Raw genomic sequence first — 18,469 nt, 5'->3', positions numbered from 1 at the left:
TTTGCTTTTATACACTTATGATATGAAATGGCATCAGACTCCTCTTTGGTTCTGAAAAGAGCAAATGGTAACAGTACTTTTGACTAAGTGTAAAGAGTTCCTGGTTCTAATTCCAGCTCACGCATTACTTAGGCATTTCTCTTTAGGACAGTCTTCTCAGCTCCTTGAATCTCTTGTTTCCTCATTTCTGTGGCGAAAGGGTTTGATCAGAGTACCCCCAAGGTTCTCAAAATCTCACAATCCCTACCCTGTTGACGGCTTGGATTCTTGAACAAGTCTGAGTATCTAAGTGCAACATGACAGCCAAGGCCTCGCCGTGATGTCCAAAGCTCCCAAGGGGACCACACAGCAGAGGACAAGACATCCCCTGTGTGCATGTCCCATCTGTGCTGTGCTGTGGAGTTACCCCTGCTGGACTGCACTGTGAATTTGAAGCTACATTTTGACCCTGAGCATGTGTGCCTGACACCCTGCAGAAGCTGAAGGCCTGTCAGAGTTATCGTCAGAGAAGGCTGTGCCACACACTGACACCCCCCTCCGTTCTGTCCTCATCTGTCTTCACTGAAATCGTAAAAGCCTCAGCTGTTTGAATGAATGATTAAATTCATTCCACAAATATTTATTGGGACCTGGTTAAGTGCCAGGTCGTCTGCTAAGTGCTATAGTGAAATGTGCAGGTTTCTGACCTCTGTGTACCGCAATCTCCCTTTTAGGCAGATTGGTGTCCTTGTCCACATTTCTTCTGCCTAAAAAGCTCTCTGAAATCATTTACTTCTCAGAAACATCTCAGCTAAACATTTTTTATTTCTGCCAAGGGAAATTTGGTTCCTATGTCCCCTGCTGTCGAAAAAGAATTTTATGAAGTGCTAAAATGTTTTCGCATGTCTGTAGAAGTCATTGCTATAGTTCATCCATGGGAAGGAAAAATCACCATAACTGCTTTAGCAACTTGACAGGTTTTTTTATTTCTTTCAAAATCATGCTGATAGCTATATATGTCAATGTATTAAATGCTGGAAACCTTATTTCCATTAAAAACAAAAACAAAACAAAACAAAACAAAAAAACTTCTTTGTTCTCAGGGAATAAATGTCCAGAGGAAATGATTTTTACCAAAGCTCCCAAATCAAGGATGAGCTCAGAATGTTCTATTTCACCAATAGTAGAGGAGGCTAGAAGCCTGCCTCACTGAGCTGAGCCTTTTTTAGTAGCCTTGCTTTCAGTCTCACCAAAAATAAAACTCTGAGTGGAATAATGATGTTAGCATTAAAAATGTTTTTTAATGATAACCAAAATGTGAAAGAGGAAATGAAGTCTTACACTTTGAAACAGTGAAGAATTACAGAAGGCTCGACCTCAAGATTTAAGTCAGTAGATGGTCATTTATGAAAGCACAGTAACTCAGGAAAGATATGACTTTGCTACAAAAATCCTGGTACCTTGACATGAATCCAGTTCTAGGAACTGGAAAACAAGCCACTGCCAACCTTCAGAAGAGGTGGGAGGTATGTGTGTTGTTGGGGTGGGAGATCATGGAAAAACAGTCCCTGAATTACATGGGATAGAATTCACAATTTTATTTTTTCCACAAAAGTGGTTGAAAGTCAAGACATTTAGAGGAAAAGTGAAATGTGGCAAAGTTACCACCAGGCAGAAATGACCTGCTCTTGAGTCTGTGCATCTGCAAAACTCCAGGAGTTCAGCTTAATGTGTTGGGTCTCCATGAGAAGAAAACTGTATCCAGAAAGTGAGTGGGTTTCTATTGAAGGAAACAAGCCGCTGAGGTGTGTGGACACCTTCTGTAGCAGGGCAGGTATATGACCCACATAGCCCAAAATGATTACTGTCTGTTGCCATGCAGAAAAAGTGTGCTGACCCCTGTCCCAGAGACTCCAGGACTCTGGGATTGTCCAGTGAAGCCCCCTTTGCCTTGCCATCCAGGACAGAGGCTGTCTTCAGGTCACACAGTCAGTGAGCCACAGGGCTCAGACGTGACCTATGTGGTTTCCCAGCTCCACCTCCTCCTCACACAACAGCAGCCCCACAACCCCACCTTAAGTTTCCCCTGCTGAAACTCAGAACTCAACAAGGTATATTTCAACCAAAAGAGAAAATGCATGTTAGACAAAGGAGAGGAAGCTGAAGACAGAGTGAGAGCAGACGGTGGCAGCTGATAGACACAAAAGAAGCAGAGATCCTTTTTCCAGATGCTTTGATTCATCTGCATGGTGGTTCAGATTCCTCAATAAACTTTTAAAGAGAGATAAACATGGCTTCCTGCCCCATCACAACCTCAAATGTTTGGCTTCTTTGCCTTGGAAAATTCTACTTACCTACAAGTATCAGCCCACAGGTTTTTAAGCCTTTCTGGCCTCCCCCCACACTCTCCCTTGGAACTCCCTTACTGTAGTTCTCATGGGGCAAGCCAGTCAAGTATGTAGCTGTCTTTTCCCCAGCTTTGAACAGCTCAAGGACCGGCCACATCTTTGGCTTTTTTCATCCCCAGCATCTAGTACAATATCTGGCACACTGCATTCCACAGTGCTCATAAGACTTTGGCCCATGTGGGCATAAATTCATGAATTGAAGTTTGGCAAATGTAATTTACATTTCTTACTTTGCCACTTGCTGAGTATATGACCTTGGATGAGTAATTCTCTCTCTCCTTGAATCTCAATTTCTTCATCAGTGGAATGGGCATCATAATGGCAACTACTTCAGAGGGTTGTTGGAATGTTGAGGTGAGATAATGTTTTAAGTCAGAGGTCCTCAAATGTCAGTGTGCATTGGAACCACCTGGAGAGCTTGTAAAAGGCAGACCCTTAAACCCCACCCCCACTTCCCAATTCAGTGGGTCTGAGGTCTGAGTATTTGCACTTCTAGTGAGATCCCAAGTAATGCTGATGATGTTGGTTCAGGAAACATGCTTTGGAAACTACTATTTGAAATCATCAAGCATTGTGCCCAGTAATTGCAAATAGCTTATTACCATTGGATAATTTTCATAGTACCATTACTAGAGTTAATCAGAGGAAGCAGGGTCACTATTTTGAGGAATAAAAGATCTGGAAACCAAGTCTTTCCTCCTTCTGCTGGAAGACCAAGCTTAACAATGAATCAGCTACTGAAAAAAAGGATAGGCTTGATAAAGCTGGACTTGTGTCTATCAGTTAAAATGGGAACTACAAATATAGATATTGCTGGAACATGAATTTGGTTGCCATTTAATTTGTGCCTTCCTCTCATCTATTAAGAATGGCAAAAATTAAGTGTGAGTACCCACTTTTGGCCAGGGAAAGGCAAACAATCTGAAGAACACTTGGTAGTCATACATCAGAGTACAATTTGGCAATAGGTCTCAAAATTTCAGATACTCTTTTTTATCTATCCTCTCCTGAGAACTTTCCATGAAGACATTTATGTAAAAATATCAGAAAATGTGACTGAGGATGTACATTGCAACCTTAATAATAATATACATATGAATAATTGCTAAAATATGTTAAGTAAATAAAAACAAGGTACAAAGCAGTATGAATAATATTAGCACCATCATGTAAATAAAAAAGGTAACAGAAAAATGTACATGATATATACAATACACAGAGCTGCTTCTCTAGAAGCATCTGCCAGAATCTGTTAATGCCAGTTTTCCTTAACGAGAGAAACTGGTGAGAGGAATTGGGTGAGGGGAAGAAGATTTTTCCTTTTCCTTTTGTTCCTTTTTCCGTGTGTGTGTGTGTGTGTGTGTGTGTGTGTGTGTGTGTACACACTACTTTCATTGAGTCAATAGGGGTAGACTAGACAGACTTTGTTGGATTTTAAAAGCTTTACATCATCATAAAGAACCATTGAAATTAGAATTTCTTGGATTTTTGCTTTGTTACTTTCCAAAATATTTTAGCCTGTGCATTAATAAGGTGTCCCTACAGTTCCCTGAAATGGGGATTTATACATGTCTTTAAAAGTCAGTCTCTGCCTAATCTTTTCATCTTTTTGGGTAATTTGACCATTTCCTACTTGCTGGAAATTTGCTAAAAACGTCCTCTTTCCATTGTTATAATTTAATCAGCATGTTTTTCTTCCTGCTGTAGGTACCTATTCCCTAAAAGAATCAAATGTCCGGTCTCATCTAGCCAGGAAGTTATACAACATGTGAACTTGGTGTTTCAGACTCTGGCTTAAAGGCTGAAATGGATTCACAGTGTCACAACATGCTCTTTTTACCCATCTCAAGACAGAACCCCGTTGCTTTTATTCCTCCTCAGCTTGGAATTCTAGTCCAGGCTCCTGTTTCCTGGGCTTCTGGCCAGGTAACTGGCAGGTTCCTGTGCTTAAGCCCAGGAACCCAAGTAAAGGTGCAGGAGTCCATCTGGAGGTCACTTTCACAGTGGCCTCCTCTTCATGCTGTTCCTCCTTTGCCTCTGTCCTGCCTTTGTGGGTGTCCCAAGAGCCAGAATCTCTTTAGGGCATTTTTCCAATCTAGGGACACAATTTCCTCAGCCTGGGACATCTGTTCCAGCTGCTACATCTAGAGTCTTATCTTCTGTCCCTTGTCCCTGAAAAAGAATTCCACCCCAGCTTTCGAATTTAAAAACAATACCAAGCTTGGGTGGGGGAGGCCAACTGTTTCATTTGTTAAATGCCTTTGAAAATCTCTTCTGAACTATTCATGGAGGATTTGGAAAAATGTCATCTCTTAAAAGAAAAATAAAGTTCCTCTGAACCATACAGAGTGAAGGCTCTTATCATGAGCCCAGATAGCATTCAAAACAAAAAATTAGGCGTGGAAGATTTGTTTGAGGTGCTTTATAAAGGCAAGCCTACTGCCTAGAAGAATGTAATCAGTTGCTCCAGATATTTGGGACACTGAATGGATTTAAGGCTCTTTCACAGCTATTTAGCTGGAACAAGGGATGCAGGAGGCTCAGGGACTGTGAGGAAGAGGGTGGTAAAAGAGCAAGGGCTGTGTTTGTGTCTTAGGAGGATCCTAACGTTTCTCTCTGAACACTTCCAATGCTTCTCTGCATACTGCTGAAAATTCAGGGACCTTGTATAGCCCAGAAATCGGAGATTTTCCTGAGTGCCCTGCCCTTTCCCAGGAGCTTGTTTTAAATGTGTTCTGTTTCTGCACATCTGCACAAGTGGATGTCCTGTTCTGATCTTCCCTTCCTTGAGAAGACTAAAAGCAAGTGCTTCTCAAGAGAGTTAGTCGTTACTCCATCAAGTAAGATGTGTGCAGTAATGTGTACCTAAGATGTGTATGTGTGTGTGGTATATGGGTAGCTGTGTTTCTACACATACACATGCACAAGTTAATGAACACTGTCTAGTAAGGATTTACAGCTGTGCAGAGTGATTAGAATCTCCTTACCCTTCTCTAATGCTCATTTTAACCTGCTGGGTGTACTAGGGACCCTAGTAAGGCAGTAAGTCTGACATTCATGCACACTTTTGAAGAACTGATCACTTGCTTTTCTTATGCTCCTCAAACAGCCTAATTTAAGCTAAACACTTAAACTGAATTTGTGAGGAAAGATTTGCAAGGTATGAAGGGTAAATTTAAATTTTCTGACTGAGAGCTCTTTTTGTTGATAATATTTCAAAGCTTTGGAGTATACTTTCTTGAATAAATAAGCAGCAATCAGAACAGGATTTATGCTTTTTATCTGATACAGGCTTGTGTGGAGCCCTCTGGCCACCTCTCTGTAGACCACTAGGGTGGTGAAGGAACTGGGCAAGGGGTGATCTGAATTTGTATGCCTATAGCACAACTTTCTAAAAGCCTCTTTTTTTTTTTGAACAAATGCCAATGCCATCTGGTTTGCCATTTATCTCTTTTCTGAGAAGTAGAGTTTTGAAGATAGCAGTAACTACTTGTGACTTTATTGTGCATAGAGCAAGCAATATGAGTTATACGAGAGAAGTAGTAAATTGTAGTTTAATTCATGGACTTCCTCTTTGGTGTTCCCTGCGGTTGACAATGAACAGTGTATGATCTTTTCCTGTGACATCAACAGTAGCGGTCTTCCTGATATATGGGTTTAAAAATATGTCTTTGAATCACATTCATTAGGGCATACGGTTTGGGGTGGTTTTCCCCTAATGATGATAAATTCATGCTGATCCAAGCACTCTTCCAGAGTCTTTGTGTGTACCCATGCACTTTCATTTGCAAGACAAATGGCTGGTTTAGGTTCACTCTGCAGAAAGGAGAGAAGAAAGCTGGGCCATGTAAATACAGTGAGAGCATCTTCAAACCTATGCTGAGTTGCACCATTTTTATTTTTCTGTCTTTTGGATTTGTGACTATGTGAAGAAAAGGTGTAAAAATTCATAAGAAAAGTATGAAGTTAAATCACACTTAGTTTTGCATTCAGTTATCCCATTGAAAAGAATACAATTACCGGAACTTGAGGATGGCCCAGAGAATTGCAGACATATCTCTCTGAATTCTGACTTCTTTCTGAACCCCCATCCATATTTCAGCCCCATGTGGGTGGCCTTCAGGCATTCTCAAGCTCAAACAGATCGGAAAGCAAATTCCACACCTTTCACAGCCCTCTTCTGTGCTTGTTCTCTTGGTCTCTGATGTTCTTCCCAAGCTGGAGTCATCCTGATCTACCTTCTCCCTTCCTCCTCCAGAGCCAGCCAACCCCCTTGTCCTGTCACTTCTCCCTGTCCAATAACTATTTGCTCTGCCCTCCATTCAGAGTCTCTGCCTTAATGCAAGCCTTCATCATTTCTCCCCAGCAAATCCTCCTGGCATGCATCTCCCCTGATCTACAGCGTTAAGTTCACAGTCTCAGTCAGCATGCGTGGTCCTTACTGATTAGTTCTCCCCTAGCATCAGCCCCATCCCTACTAGGGGCTTTCATATGAAGTCCTTTCTTAACTCCAGCCTTAGATAGGCCACCTCTGCCTCTCTGCTGAGTAGGCATTGGGTCACTAGTTATGGCCTGGCAAAAATGTTGCCGCCTTAGTGGAGAGATCCCTGATTGCACCCATCTACTTAGTTTCTCTTTCCTCTATGTCCCCAAAGCAGTCATGCAGACCTCTTTTTTATAGAGTAATTATCTGCTTCCCTTTCTTTCTGCCCAGGGACTAAGATCTCATCAAAGGTAAGAACTACATCTTAATCATATGTTTCTAACAGTCACGTGCCTGGTACCTGGTAAGATCCCAGATGTTTGTTGAATGAATGGATGGATGGATGGATGGATGGACAGATAGATAGAACTTATGCCTTAGAGTAATCTTGTAGGGTTTTTTGAAATTACATCATGATTTTATTTATAGTTTTTACAAAATATGATCCCTCTTGACATATTATTTTGAAACCTGGTATTTGTTGTTAATAATATTATTATATTAAAATATTTTATTTAGGGAAATAAAAAGTATAATGATTACTACTATTAGGTTCAACATAAATCCCTTCTTTTTTCTTATTTTTTTCTGTTATTGTAGAAAAAGTAGCAATAGTGAGACTGAATTTTAAAACAAGGACTTTATATGCAGTGAATTACTTCACTAACAAACCTGAGAACCAAATCCTATGCCTATGGAGATCCAGGGAATTTCCCATTATCCTCACTACCTTTGTATGCCAAGATTCCTTTATAATTCTACCAGATCTGAGTTGATGTTGCAAAATAGTACGTCAGTCGGTCAACTTCCAGCAAACCAGAGAAATACAGAACAGGTTGAGCATCCCTAATCTGAAAATTTGGAATCCAAAATGCTCTGAAACCCAAAACTTTTGAATGCTAACATGACACTACAAGTGCAAAATTCCACACAATGAAACTTTATTTCATGCACATAATTGTCTAAAATATTGCATAAAACTACTTCCAGATTATGTACGCAAGATGTATATGACACATAAATGGGTAATCGTGTTTTAATTGAGACATCACTATGTACCTACATGCTTGAATTGGTCTGTTTTTACCTTAAACCTGTGCAGCTTGAACTCACAGGGCCTTTTTCGTAAGTACTCCTCTGTGTGCATTATTACTTTCTCTTGCCTTCACCTCCCCCACACTTACCACACACATTTTTAACAATTTATATTTTTTTCTCTCTACTGTGTGTGTGTGTGTGTGTGTGTGTGTGTGTGTGTATGTTTTGTTTTGTTTTGTTTTTTTGTAACAGGGATTGAACCCAGGGGTGCTTAACCATGGACCACATCCTCATCCTCAGCTATTTAAAAAAATATTTTATTTTGAGACAGGGCCTCGCTAAGTTGCTTAGGGCCTTGCTAAATTACTCAGGCTGGTTTTGAACTCACAATCCTCCTACCTATGCCTCCTGAGCTGCTGGGATTATAGGCATGTGTTTTAATTGAGACATCCACTGCACCCAGTTGCATCTTCTTTATTAAGAACCTTCCCTGACTAATAGCAGAATTTTGACTATCTACCACCGAAATAATCAACCTCAACCTTTGTTGCTCCTCCTGCTCCAATTCCACTGTCAGGACACCACATTTCTTCCTCTTCTAAATGATGCCAGTCAAAGAATTCTGCTGTTAAATCAGTGGAGCCCATTACTCTTTAGTAATCTCATGATCAACCCCTGCCAGATGATCTCATCCCAGTTGACTGCTGCAACTGTTGCCCCTACAAAAGGCAGCTGAGATCCCCAATGTCCCCAGCCTGCATGCAGACAAAGCAAACAGAAGGTCCAGGTAGTCCAGCTGAGTGGGTTCTCTTGCCCACCAGCCATGCTGCACACTGGATGGTGGTCAGGTGAAGGTCTGAACTTAGAGCAGCTCATCTGGCAGTGCCAGTTCCTCCAGGTAAGGTTTGGGAAGGAAGCCAGATGAGCTTGGGGACATGTGTAAGCCCAGTCTGTGACAAATTCTCACATTAAAATTGAGTGAAACATATTCATTGTGTGAAATGATGACAGTTTATTAAGTAAAAAGGTCTGCTGTCGAGATTCTCCTTAAGTAGAAAACAATAAACGTGAACATGCCCCATGAAAATTACCCATACATTTTCGAAGTAGTTATTGGCATTGTAAGATATTCACAGTGTCAGGGGTGTTTATTTCCTTCTCTGTTTATTTCATGTGCTAATTTTTTAAACTAAGGCATTGAGTATTGTGCTTCTGTGAGGATTATTATTTACTCTTGACATTCCTTGGACACCAGAAGGTCTGGAACAGCTTTGATGTCCTTTTTTTTTTAATAATAGAGCCTTGGGAATCACTTATAAAAGATTTATGTGTATAGGATGTTAGCACCCATGACAACCTAGTTTGAACTGTGCCTTTCTAACTAAATATTTAGAAGTTCTGATTTAATCATGTGATTAGTTCAGTACTCTGGTTTCCTTAGTCCCATGCTTACTAGATTAATACCTATTTAAGCAGTATTGTGGCTCTAGTTGTTTGGCCCCACCCCCAACACCCACTACAAAGCTCCATCTCCTCCTACACATAATTCTCTTCACAACCCCTCCACATGTATCATTCCAATAGCACCATGCCTGGAAGCAACACAAGTGCCAGATGAAGTCAAGGTAATACAATTAGAACGTCAAGAGGTTTGAGAGCCAGATTGTGGGGAGCCTTATTAACATGATAATGGAATAATAGTATATGATCATGATGAAGAACTATGGAGGGCACCATATGGTGTTGAAATTAGACTTGCATGGTAGTGCTGCTAGTTGGGTGAGCCTTGGTCTCTCTTAACGTGGAGGCAATGGCTCCTGTGGCAGCCAGAGGGATGGAGGGCTGGCTGCAGTGGATGCAGTGTGGGGAGAAACGAGAACAAGGAGGAAAATAGTCCCTGTGGTTGAGGAAAGCCGTGACACGACTATTCATTGTCCCACCTTGGAACCTGGACACGGTAATGTCTTCAGAGGGCTGCAATGGAATCCTTAAGATGGGACCAAAAGAGGAAATGATGTATGTTTGGCTCTTCTCATTCAGTCACTCCACCCTGGCTTCACTTCTAAGCTCCTAATCAGGCGTTACTTATCTTTATTTGTATGCCAGTACCAGAGTCTATATACCTATAGACCTAGGTATATAGATTTGCTAAATCACATTTTAAACAAGAGCCAAAGAACGCCTGAAAGTAGATCCCCATGACCTTTTGCCAGTCATATTTGGAATTTGTTTTAACCTAAAGTTATGGAGACAGACTTGAAGGGAGACATCCCCAACATTGCTAAAATGTAAGTACAAAAAGGCACAAATTGGATGGCTATTGATGATGTTGTAACTACTGTGACATCATCCATAGACTCCTAGTGTCTTTGCTTTGCTTCCCTATAGTGATCACAACATAAATTACTTGTCTTGTTTGACTTCCTTGTTCACCAAAGTTGAGCAGATTGTGGCCGTTTTCAACGCTTCCACCAGACAAAAAGCTTGGGACCATTTCTCGAAAGCTCAGCGCAAGAACATAGACATTTGGCGAAAGCATTCTGAGGTTGGTGATTTTATTATTACTTTTTAACCACCATCACACAGCTGGATTGGCAGAGAGTAGTGTGGCTGCAGCCACTACAGTTTTTGTTACAGTGGGCAGTCCTCCTGCTGTTGTCCTGTCTTGTTGTCAGCTCAGAAGTGTTCCTTCCCCAAGAAGAGCAACTGACTTAAACCTTAGAACACTCTTCTCCCCTGAAAAGGGAGAAAAGAATCTTTTCCATTCATAGTACAGAGCTCAGAAGTAAGCCAAGATACTTTGCCTAATGAACTAGTCTGAAGAACAGTGCAACTTAACAATAGGAAACTAGTTTTTAAAAGTACAGATTTTTTTCCAGTGTTCTTCAAGATGACAGTTTGCTGTTTGGGCTAGAAATGGCAAGTATGCCTCTCCATCCATGTCTTCTCATCACAAGCAGTGTGAGTCCCCTGTGCGAACCATCAGGGACTATCACACATCTCCCCAGAGCAAACATCACAAGGGTGTGAAGTCTGCCCTTCAGCATCAGTGCAGGTGTGAAGTGTGAGTATCTACCTCCAGGAAGGAACCTACAACTTTGACCTTTGTGACCACCTAGACAGACTGAAATGTCTCATTAGTCATTGGTCATCCAGCTGTTATTTTTAACTCCACAGTGTAGTGTACGCTTTGAACCTGTAATTTCAAAGTAAGTATACTGTCTTTTGTTGCTTCTTTTTTTTTTTTTTTTCTTGTAAGTGAGAGAATGTTTTTCATTTGGATGCCTCTTCATCTCTAGCATGTTAATATTAAAGTTCTCTAAATGATACTCCCCTCTTTCAAAAATCACAAACTTATAGAAGGTAAGGTGTATTTATTTAATGATCTTGGCTCACACTTGTACAATAAGTGTTTTATAAAGAGTTTGAGGAACCACAAAGTATTGTGATATCAATCATCTGGGTAGCATTTTAAGTGCCCATTAACTAATGTTAAATTACAGTTGAATACCAATGGCACTGGATGTAGCATCCACATGAATACCAAATGAATTCTTTATTATCACCATTATTATAGTGAATACTGAATGACTTCACAATAATGGGACGCTTAAAATGCTAGTGCAATTTATTGTTAAGGGCATTTAAAAATTTTGTTCACTAGTGCCTAAGAAGGTGGTTGGTGACTGATACAGTCCCGTTCCTCTATTCAGGATTATGAGCAAGGAGGAGATGGGATTTCTCTTAAATTTTTCAGGGTCCCCAAAATGAAAGCACTTACCTGATGTTCTCCCCGAAACTGAATTAAGACCCAAGTCAAGGGTTATTTTCAGGTGGGAAAAGGAGTCCTCTATTTTTGATGCATTATAAACACTGAGGATGATAAAAACACAGAATTGGAGTCTATAAACTATGATTCAGATTTGGGATTGATCAGTATGTAAATTTTTTTTCTTCACATAAAAGCCAAATGTGATTAAAAGAAATGATAAGAGAAAGGCAGGTGGCATGATGCTGAATAAAGTTGGGCATGAAAAGGCTGTCATTGGCATGTGAGGTCAGCAGATAGAGATATTGGTCTAAATCATTCCTCCTGCCATGTCTGACTCTACCCATGACCATTCCTTATCTTTGCCTTCTGCAGAACAGGGCCATCCAGAGCAGGACATACAGGACTTCCAGCCCTGGTCTAAGAAGTCTACTTGTTTTGCTTGGTCCTGGGGCGTGGAAATGTATGTTCCAGAGGGACAGGTGGAATGCAGTCCAAAAAGTCTACCTGTAAAGGGTCTTTGTGCCTCCTGCCATTCTGCCACCTCTTTAGGTAGACATTAAGACATGGAACTCTAAATTACCTTTGATTTTCTCTCCTACATGTCGCTTAATTGATTAAATACCACTTGGTAATTTGACATTGTGGATGATTTCTCAGTTGCATATAAGCTTGATAATTGGCTTGATTTTTTTCCACATTCGCATGTATGTACAGCATCTGTTAATTATCTGCAGCACCTCTACGGATTTATTAGAGTGTACTAGTGATTTACTGCTGAACCAGAGGCACCCTGTGGAAACACCCTCAGCACCAACCCCCAGTGTTTTCCCATTCTGCCACCCTTCCCCACAAAAACAGCTGTTGTGTGACAGTTTGTCATTAATTGTAGGGACTGAACAATAGACCCTTTCAACCTCATTATTCTTTCCACCTGACTTTTTTTTTTTTTTTTTCTGTTTCAAGTATTTTTAAACCATGCTTCTGGGAATTGGACTCTTTGTCAATAGAAAAATTAACTGTCCACTACCTAAATATATCCCCACTAATCATAGGGACACTGCCTCCAAGACCTGATGATGTTATTTAAAGCAGAATTGGCACTTCTTTCTTCTAGGTGGCATGGTCCCATAAGGAGGTGCTTTCTGTCATCCCAGGGCCTCTCAGGGCAGCATTGTGATGGCCCTCCCTGGACCTTGCCTCTCTGCCTTCCCTCTTCCCTGTCCTCTGCAAGGGTGATTCCCAGGGTGCAGAAGTGACCAAATACTGTTAGCAATAATTTCCTTTCCCTCATGTGTAGTTGAATTCTAAGAGCTAAAGAGAACAGAAAATTGAGAGAACCAACCACCTGGGGTGATGGGCAACAGAATGATGTTTAAAGTCATGCCACTAATAAATTAGGTGTAGTAATTTAATTTGTTGTTTTAACAATTTTGCTTTTATTGAGACTCCAGTTTAAAGGAGGAAAATAGAATAATGGAGACTTTTCCCTATTAAGACTTTCTGAGGACAATACATGTAAGAGAACAGAATGAATGAGGAGTCACAATATATAATATGCAGCTTGGAAAAAATAATGATATCATTATTCAAAGCAAATAATTACAGTGGCTTGATTTTAGGCATAGTAGTAAAAAATTTAATGTGTAATTCTTTATACAATGAGTTTTCATGTATACAATTGCATTCAAACAGTCTTGTATTATTATTATCCCCTGCTTATGGATGAGTGAACAAAGGCTCAAAGAAATTGAATGACGTGATTGCAGCCACCCCCCTCATTAGTAGAGAAAGTAGGCTCTCTGGCTCTAAAAGTGATGCTGAAGCAACCAGCCATCACCACAGAAACCATAGCCCCAACATGATAATGTGAAACCCAGAATGAGAAACATCTGCTTTTATTTTGTTTCCTACCATCTTTTGAATTTTAAACTGAATGTTGTGAGTGTGCATGTGTGATCACACACAGGCACATACATACATGCAAAGCGCTATGTTCGTGTGAAAATAGCCGTGGTCAGTATCATCAGCTTAGCATACAAGGTGTCTAGAGTGATGCTAAGCCTCTAACATGCATTTCCTCATTTCATCCTCAAAACCCTTAGCATCACATTATTCCAGGAAACAAATTGAGGCTATGATAATAAGAAGAAATGTTCCTAGAGTTACACCATGGGCCAGTAGTAGACTAGGCTCTTCTTAAACTTCTGTTGCTCATGTTCCTTACCAGTAGCTGAGTCAGCTGAGTAATAGGAATTTCTATGTAAACTTTGCCAGAGCCCTTCTAGGTTATTAATCCTGCTCCCTTTCTAACAAATGATGAACTAGAGACTGAAGAGAGATTTAAAAATTTACCAAAGGGCCTTTATCTAGGCATTGGCGAGCAGGGATTTAATCTCAATTCTGACACCAAAGCTTTTAACCTTTCTTTTACCCTAACCCCCTTAGAACTTCATTGCGGATGAGGTGGAATGATGTTTGGGTCCAAGCTTCAGATTCTAAACATTGATATGTCAGTCCTAATAAACCCAAAGACCATTGGGAAGAGGTAGGACGGCTGTGTCCATGACTCTGACAGTCCTGTATCTTCTGCTTTCAGGAGCTCCGGAACGCTCAAAGTGAGCAGCTCATGGGCATCCGCCGTGAAGAAGAAATGGAAATGTCTGATGATGAGAATTGTGACAGCCCTACTAAAAAAATGAGAGTCGACGAGTCAGGTAATGCTGATCACCACCACATACCCACAGGGTACCATCATGAGCGTCCAAATCTGCACATGGGGAATAAGTACTGGGAAATGGCCTTATAACTCACTTTTGAGTTACACTAAACTTGCGTATTTGACTGACTCTCCCTTTTATTAATAAAACTTTAAATTCCTTCTTAGGAACAGAGTGATTTAAGTTACTATATCTATTTCTCCATATGTAGATCTGGGGCCATTATTACTTTTTTTTTTCAGGGATATTTGCCTGTTCCCATAAAAATCCTTTTCCAGAGGGTGGCAGCCACAGCTGAAGCTGAAATACAGATAAAATTTGGTTTCAGTCAGTGTACTTGTTACTTGGGAATTGTTTAATCCCGAAAGACTCTCTTTAGCCTCTGAGCCAACATGCTGGAAAATTAGACTTTTTCCCCCAATAAATTTTAGTTCACCTAACCTGTAATCAAGGATGGCCCCATTTGGTACCAAGCGAGGGGCGTCACTCCTTAGGAGAAACTTGGAGAGAGCCTTGCTTTGTATGTTCTGTCTAATCTAAGATGCTGATTAAAACTCTCTCCTCGAATTGTATATAAATTCTTTGATATTGTAAGAGCAGGCAAGTAAAATGCTCATTCAAACCTGAGACACCAAAGGAGACAGCTTGTCTGAGGAGAAGGGTGTTATCTAAAGGATCTGAGAAGACCCACAGTTGCCACCATTAGCAGAGAAGAAAATTAGAGAGATGGTATAGATTTGCTTTGTCTCCTTGTAGGTACCAGTGAATAAAGCACACACCTGTCTCAGGCTTCTTAACAGAAAGATTGCAGGAGACTAGAAGGAGGATCTTTGCTAATTTGTCAGTAGAAGCGTAGAAGCAAAAGGCTTTCCTTCACCCTCTGATAGTTCACTGAAATGAACTGAAAGTAAACAGACCAAGCAGGAGAAAAAGAGACACAAACTTCTGACACACGGTGGCAATCACGTGTGTAACCACCCCCAACAGCTCAGAAGCTTGCATACCCCTTTTCCATAGAGGGGCAGGATGGGGAATATAAACAGTTTTTAGAGGAATAGCAATTTGTTTCTAGGGGTACTCAGTGGGCTTGGAGAAACACAGTGGCCTGGGACAATGAATTTTAAATGGTTCTCTTTGTGATGTTGACTAGAACCAAATAGAAGCAGTGGAGTATGACACAAGTCTGTCCAGGTGAGTTGACAGATGTCAGCCTCTCTTCCTGCAGAGTTTAGCTAATGAAAGCTCAGGGAAGGACCAGAGGGAATTGTTCTCTTCCTTGGAGGGTCTGGACTCAAGGCCAATAAGGAGGTAGTAGAGCCAAGCCTCTCCCTGAACCTGCTGCTCTTTAGGTTCCTGTAACATAAAATAATCAGCATTCCAGGGCCCATATTTTAGAAGTCAAAACCAGGATTGCAAAAAGATCAGGTCATTGGGATGGCAAAGTGGTTAGGATGGTCATGAGCAAGCTCCTGCATCCAGGCCATGTGGAAGGGATTTTAATTTTCTTAAAACAGTCCTTCTCAAAAGCGCGGTCCCCAGTCTAGTAACATCTGCATCCTCTAGGAATGTATTAGAAATGTGAGTTCTCAGGCCCCACCCATGACCTACTGAATCAGAGACTCTAGAGGCAGAGGAAATGAGATCCAGCAATCTGTGATTTAAGCCCTGCAGGGGATCCTGATTGATGTTAGCCGAAGTTTGAGAACCACTGCCTTAGCAAAGTACAGCTTTCATCCTCAAATTCCAGACACGTAAATCTTTCAGAAGCTTAGCATACAAGTAGGCACCATGCCACCACTTTCTGAAGCCATATATCCTTTGTCTGATAAATAAACCCAGCATCTGTGTGTCAATGCATGTCTCTCATTAAGCCGATCTCACATTTCTCAGGACTGTTTTACTATCGGGTTTGGATTTGTTTATTTGAGGGAACCACCTTTCTTCCAGCATTTCTCTTCTACCAGCCTTCATGTGTCAAAAGAAGGGAGCATTGGTGTGATTCTCTTAAATTCAATGAGATCTTGAGATAAATAAAACATTTTTTCTCAAAAAAAAAAAAAAAAAAACAGCTTTTATTGTTTTTGAAGTTTGTAGATGAGGGGCAAGCTGACATGCAGCCTTGATTCTTAATATCCTTACAAAGTAGGTGTAGAAGAAAAGAATTGAGTCAATCAGAAATTTTGATTTGAACTTGTGGCTTTTTTCCCCCCTCTTTTTGGTGACATTTCTTTTTAAACAACCTGTCAATTGTCCAAAGAGGAAATGTGTATAATTTCAGAGTCTGCTTAGGAAAGGACTAGAATAAGAATGAATCTGAACAGTACACTCAATGAGAGGTCCCAGCTAGCCATGACAGCAGGCATCCACCTCCAGGACTGGCTCCTGACCTCTGCTGTTGAAGTATCCCTGGAGATGTCAAGGACTTCTCCCCACCGCCAGGGACCAGCGGTCCTCTGGAGGTTTGCCTGCAGAGCACTCTTCCCAGACCTCTCTTGGTTTATTCCCCAGGCATCTGATGAGAGCATGAAGTCCAAATTGAACTTTGCAAAACTTTCACCAGGCTTGTTACTTGGTCAGCAGAATTAATGAACAAATGCGGCGCGTGTTCTCTGCCACGTACTGAGGAAAGAGATGAAAGAACTGGAGTTCAAATGCCAGGCCCCGAGCAGTTCAAAGTCTTTTTCGTGCTTTTCAAAATGGACCAGAGGACGTGGCATGTGGTTTCTGGAGAAAGCACAGGACTGATTAAAGAGAAGGGAAAGCAACTAGCCTTTTTTATTCCACTGGGCCCTGAAGATCTGCCCAAAGGCAGGCAGTTGTTTTTCTTTTAGACCTGGGTATTCAGGGACATGGCCTGACAGCAAGAATCCTTTCTGGTCTTTTGACTAAACCACAGACAAATCCCTGCTAACTACTGCTTGAAGCAAGGAATGAGGAGACAGAGACCTGGGAGCTGGAGCAAAGCACCTGCCAGTGTGTCTTGTTAGGTGACACACCACTCATTTTTAGGTACAGACTTGCAACTGCCAATAACCTGCATAGAAGCTGGCCTCAACATAGAGTGGTGTGATTCACCAGTAGGAATTGCCAGATGTGGAAATAGGTGTGAAATTCTCTGTTCTTTAAGGAATCCCTTGTTCATGTCCTCTCTGCTAAAACAGTGGGAATTTTACCTCAGTTCTCTTTGGGAAGTAACTAGACCAGGAATTCTTGGAATCTCTAGGGAAGAAAATCCTTGGTGGCTGTCAGGGGCCCATAGTCCTGCAGGGTGCTCAGGCCTAGGCATCCCAGGGCCCTACTTAGCTTGTTCTAGAACAGAAACCCCCTGCAGGGATTCGTTTCTGAGGGAGATGGAGAGAACTGACTTTGCTTCTAGAAAAGGCCCAGTTTATTTTGTAAGGACCTGATGATACCTTGGGTTTGATATATTTTTTAAATAATCAAGCTGGGTGCAGTGACACTCACCTGTCGTCCCAGTGATGGGGAGGCTGAGGTTGGCGGATAGCAAGTTTAAAGCCAGCCTCTGCAACTTATCGAGACCCTGTCTCAAAATAAAATTATTAAAAGGGCTGGGGATCTGCATGGCCCTGGGTTCAATGCCCAACACCTTAAAAAAATAAACAAAAAAATGATATTCAAAAAAACAGTTTATATATTAAATACTAAAATATTAAATGTATTTAAAATGGTAATAAAAATATTTCAAAATATCCTTTTCTTATTATGAAGACTATTTCAATGTAGTCTTACTCTTAACTACATAAAATAATTCAGGATGTCTTGGACTGGAGTTCCGGGCACTGCAGTAACTACAGTGTGATTCTGGGTGGGCGGGTCCTACTTCTTTATCCTCTGATCTCAAGGGGAGAAAGGAGTTTGTTGGAACAAAACTAAGATGCTGATAAAAATGGAAATGGATTCATTAACAAATTTGAAAATCATGATGGATTTATGAAAGCAGCCATTCAAGGAGACTGGTGTCCCGCTCTGAAGCCTGTGAAGATAATTTTTTAGACAAATTTAAATGGATGATAGTCAGGAGGTCCATTCACTTCCCCGTTCCTCCCTCTCT

At 41.0% G+C, this 18,469-nt stretch overlaps 1 protein-coding gene across 21 annotated transcripts in view; it reads left to right on the top strand.

Annotated features, from left to right (window-relative positions):
* ENOX1 (ecto-NOX disulfide-thiol exchanger 1) overlaps window positions 1-18,469 on the top strand; it is a 531,147-nt gene that overhangs the window by 387,855 nt on the left and 124,823 nt on the right. For all 21 annotated transcript variants that reach the window (XM_079136948.1, XM_079136943.1, XM_079136940.1 and 18 more), the window contains 2 exons: window positions 10,347-10,453; window positions 14,277-14,394. In XM_079136948.1, the coding sequence (XP_078993074.1) occupies window positions 10,347-10,453; window positions 14,277-14,394 (225 nt within the window). The remainder of the gene's footprint in view (window positions 1-10,346; window positions 10,454-14,276; window positions 14,395-18,469) is intronic.

Source organism: Sciurus vulgaris (assembly GCF_902686455.1).
Source record: "Sciurus vulgaris genome assembly, chromosome: 4".
Taxonomy (NCBI): Eukaryota; Metazoa; Chordata; class Mammalia; order Rodentia; family Sciuridae; genus Sciurus; species Sciurus vulgaris.
Note: the sequence above shows the minus strand (reverse complement) of the source record. Positions and strands in the feature narration are given on the sequence as shown.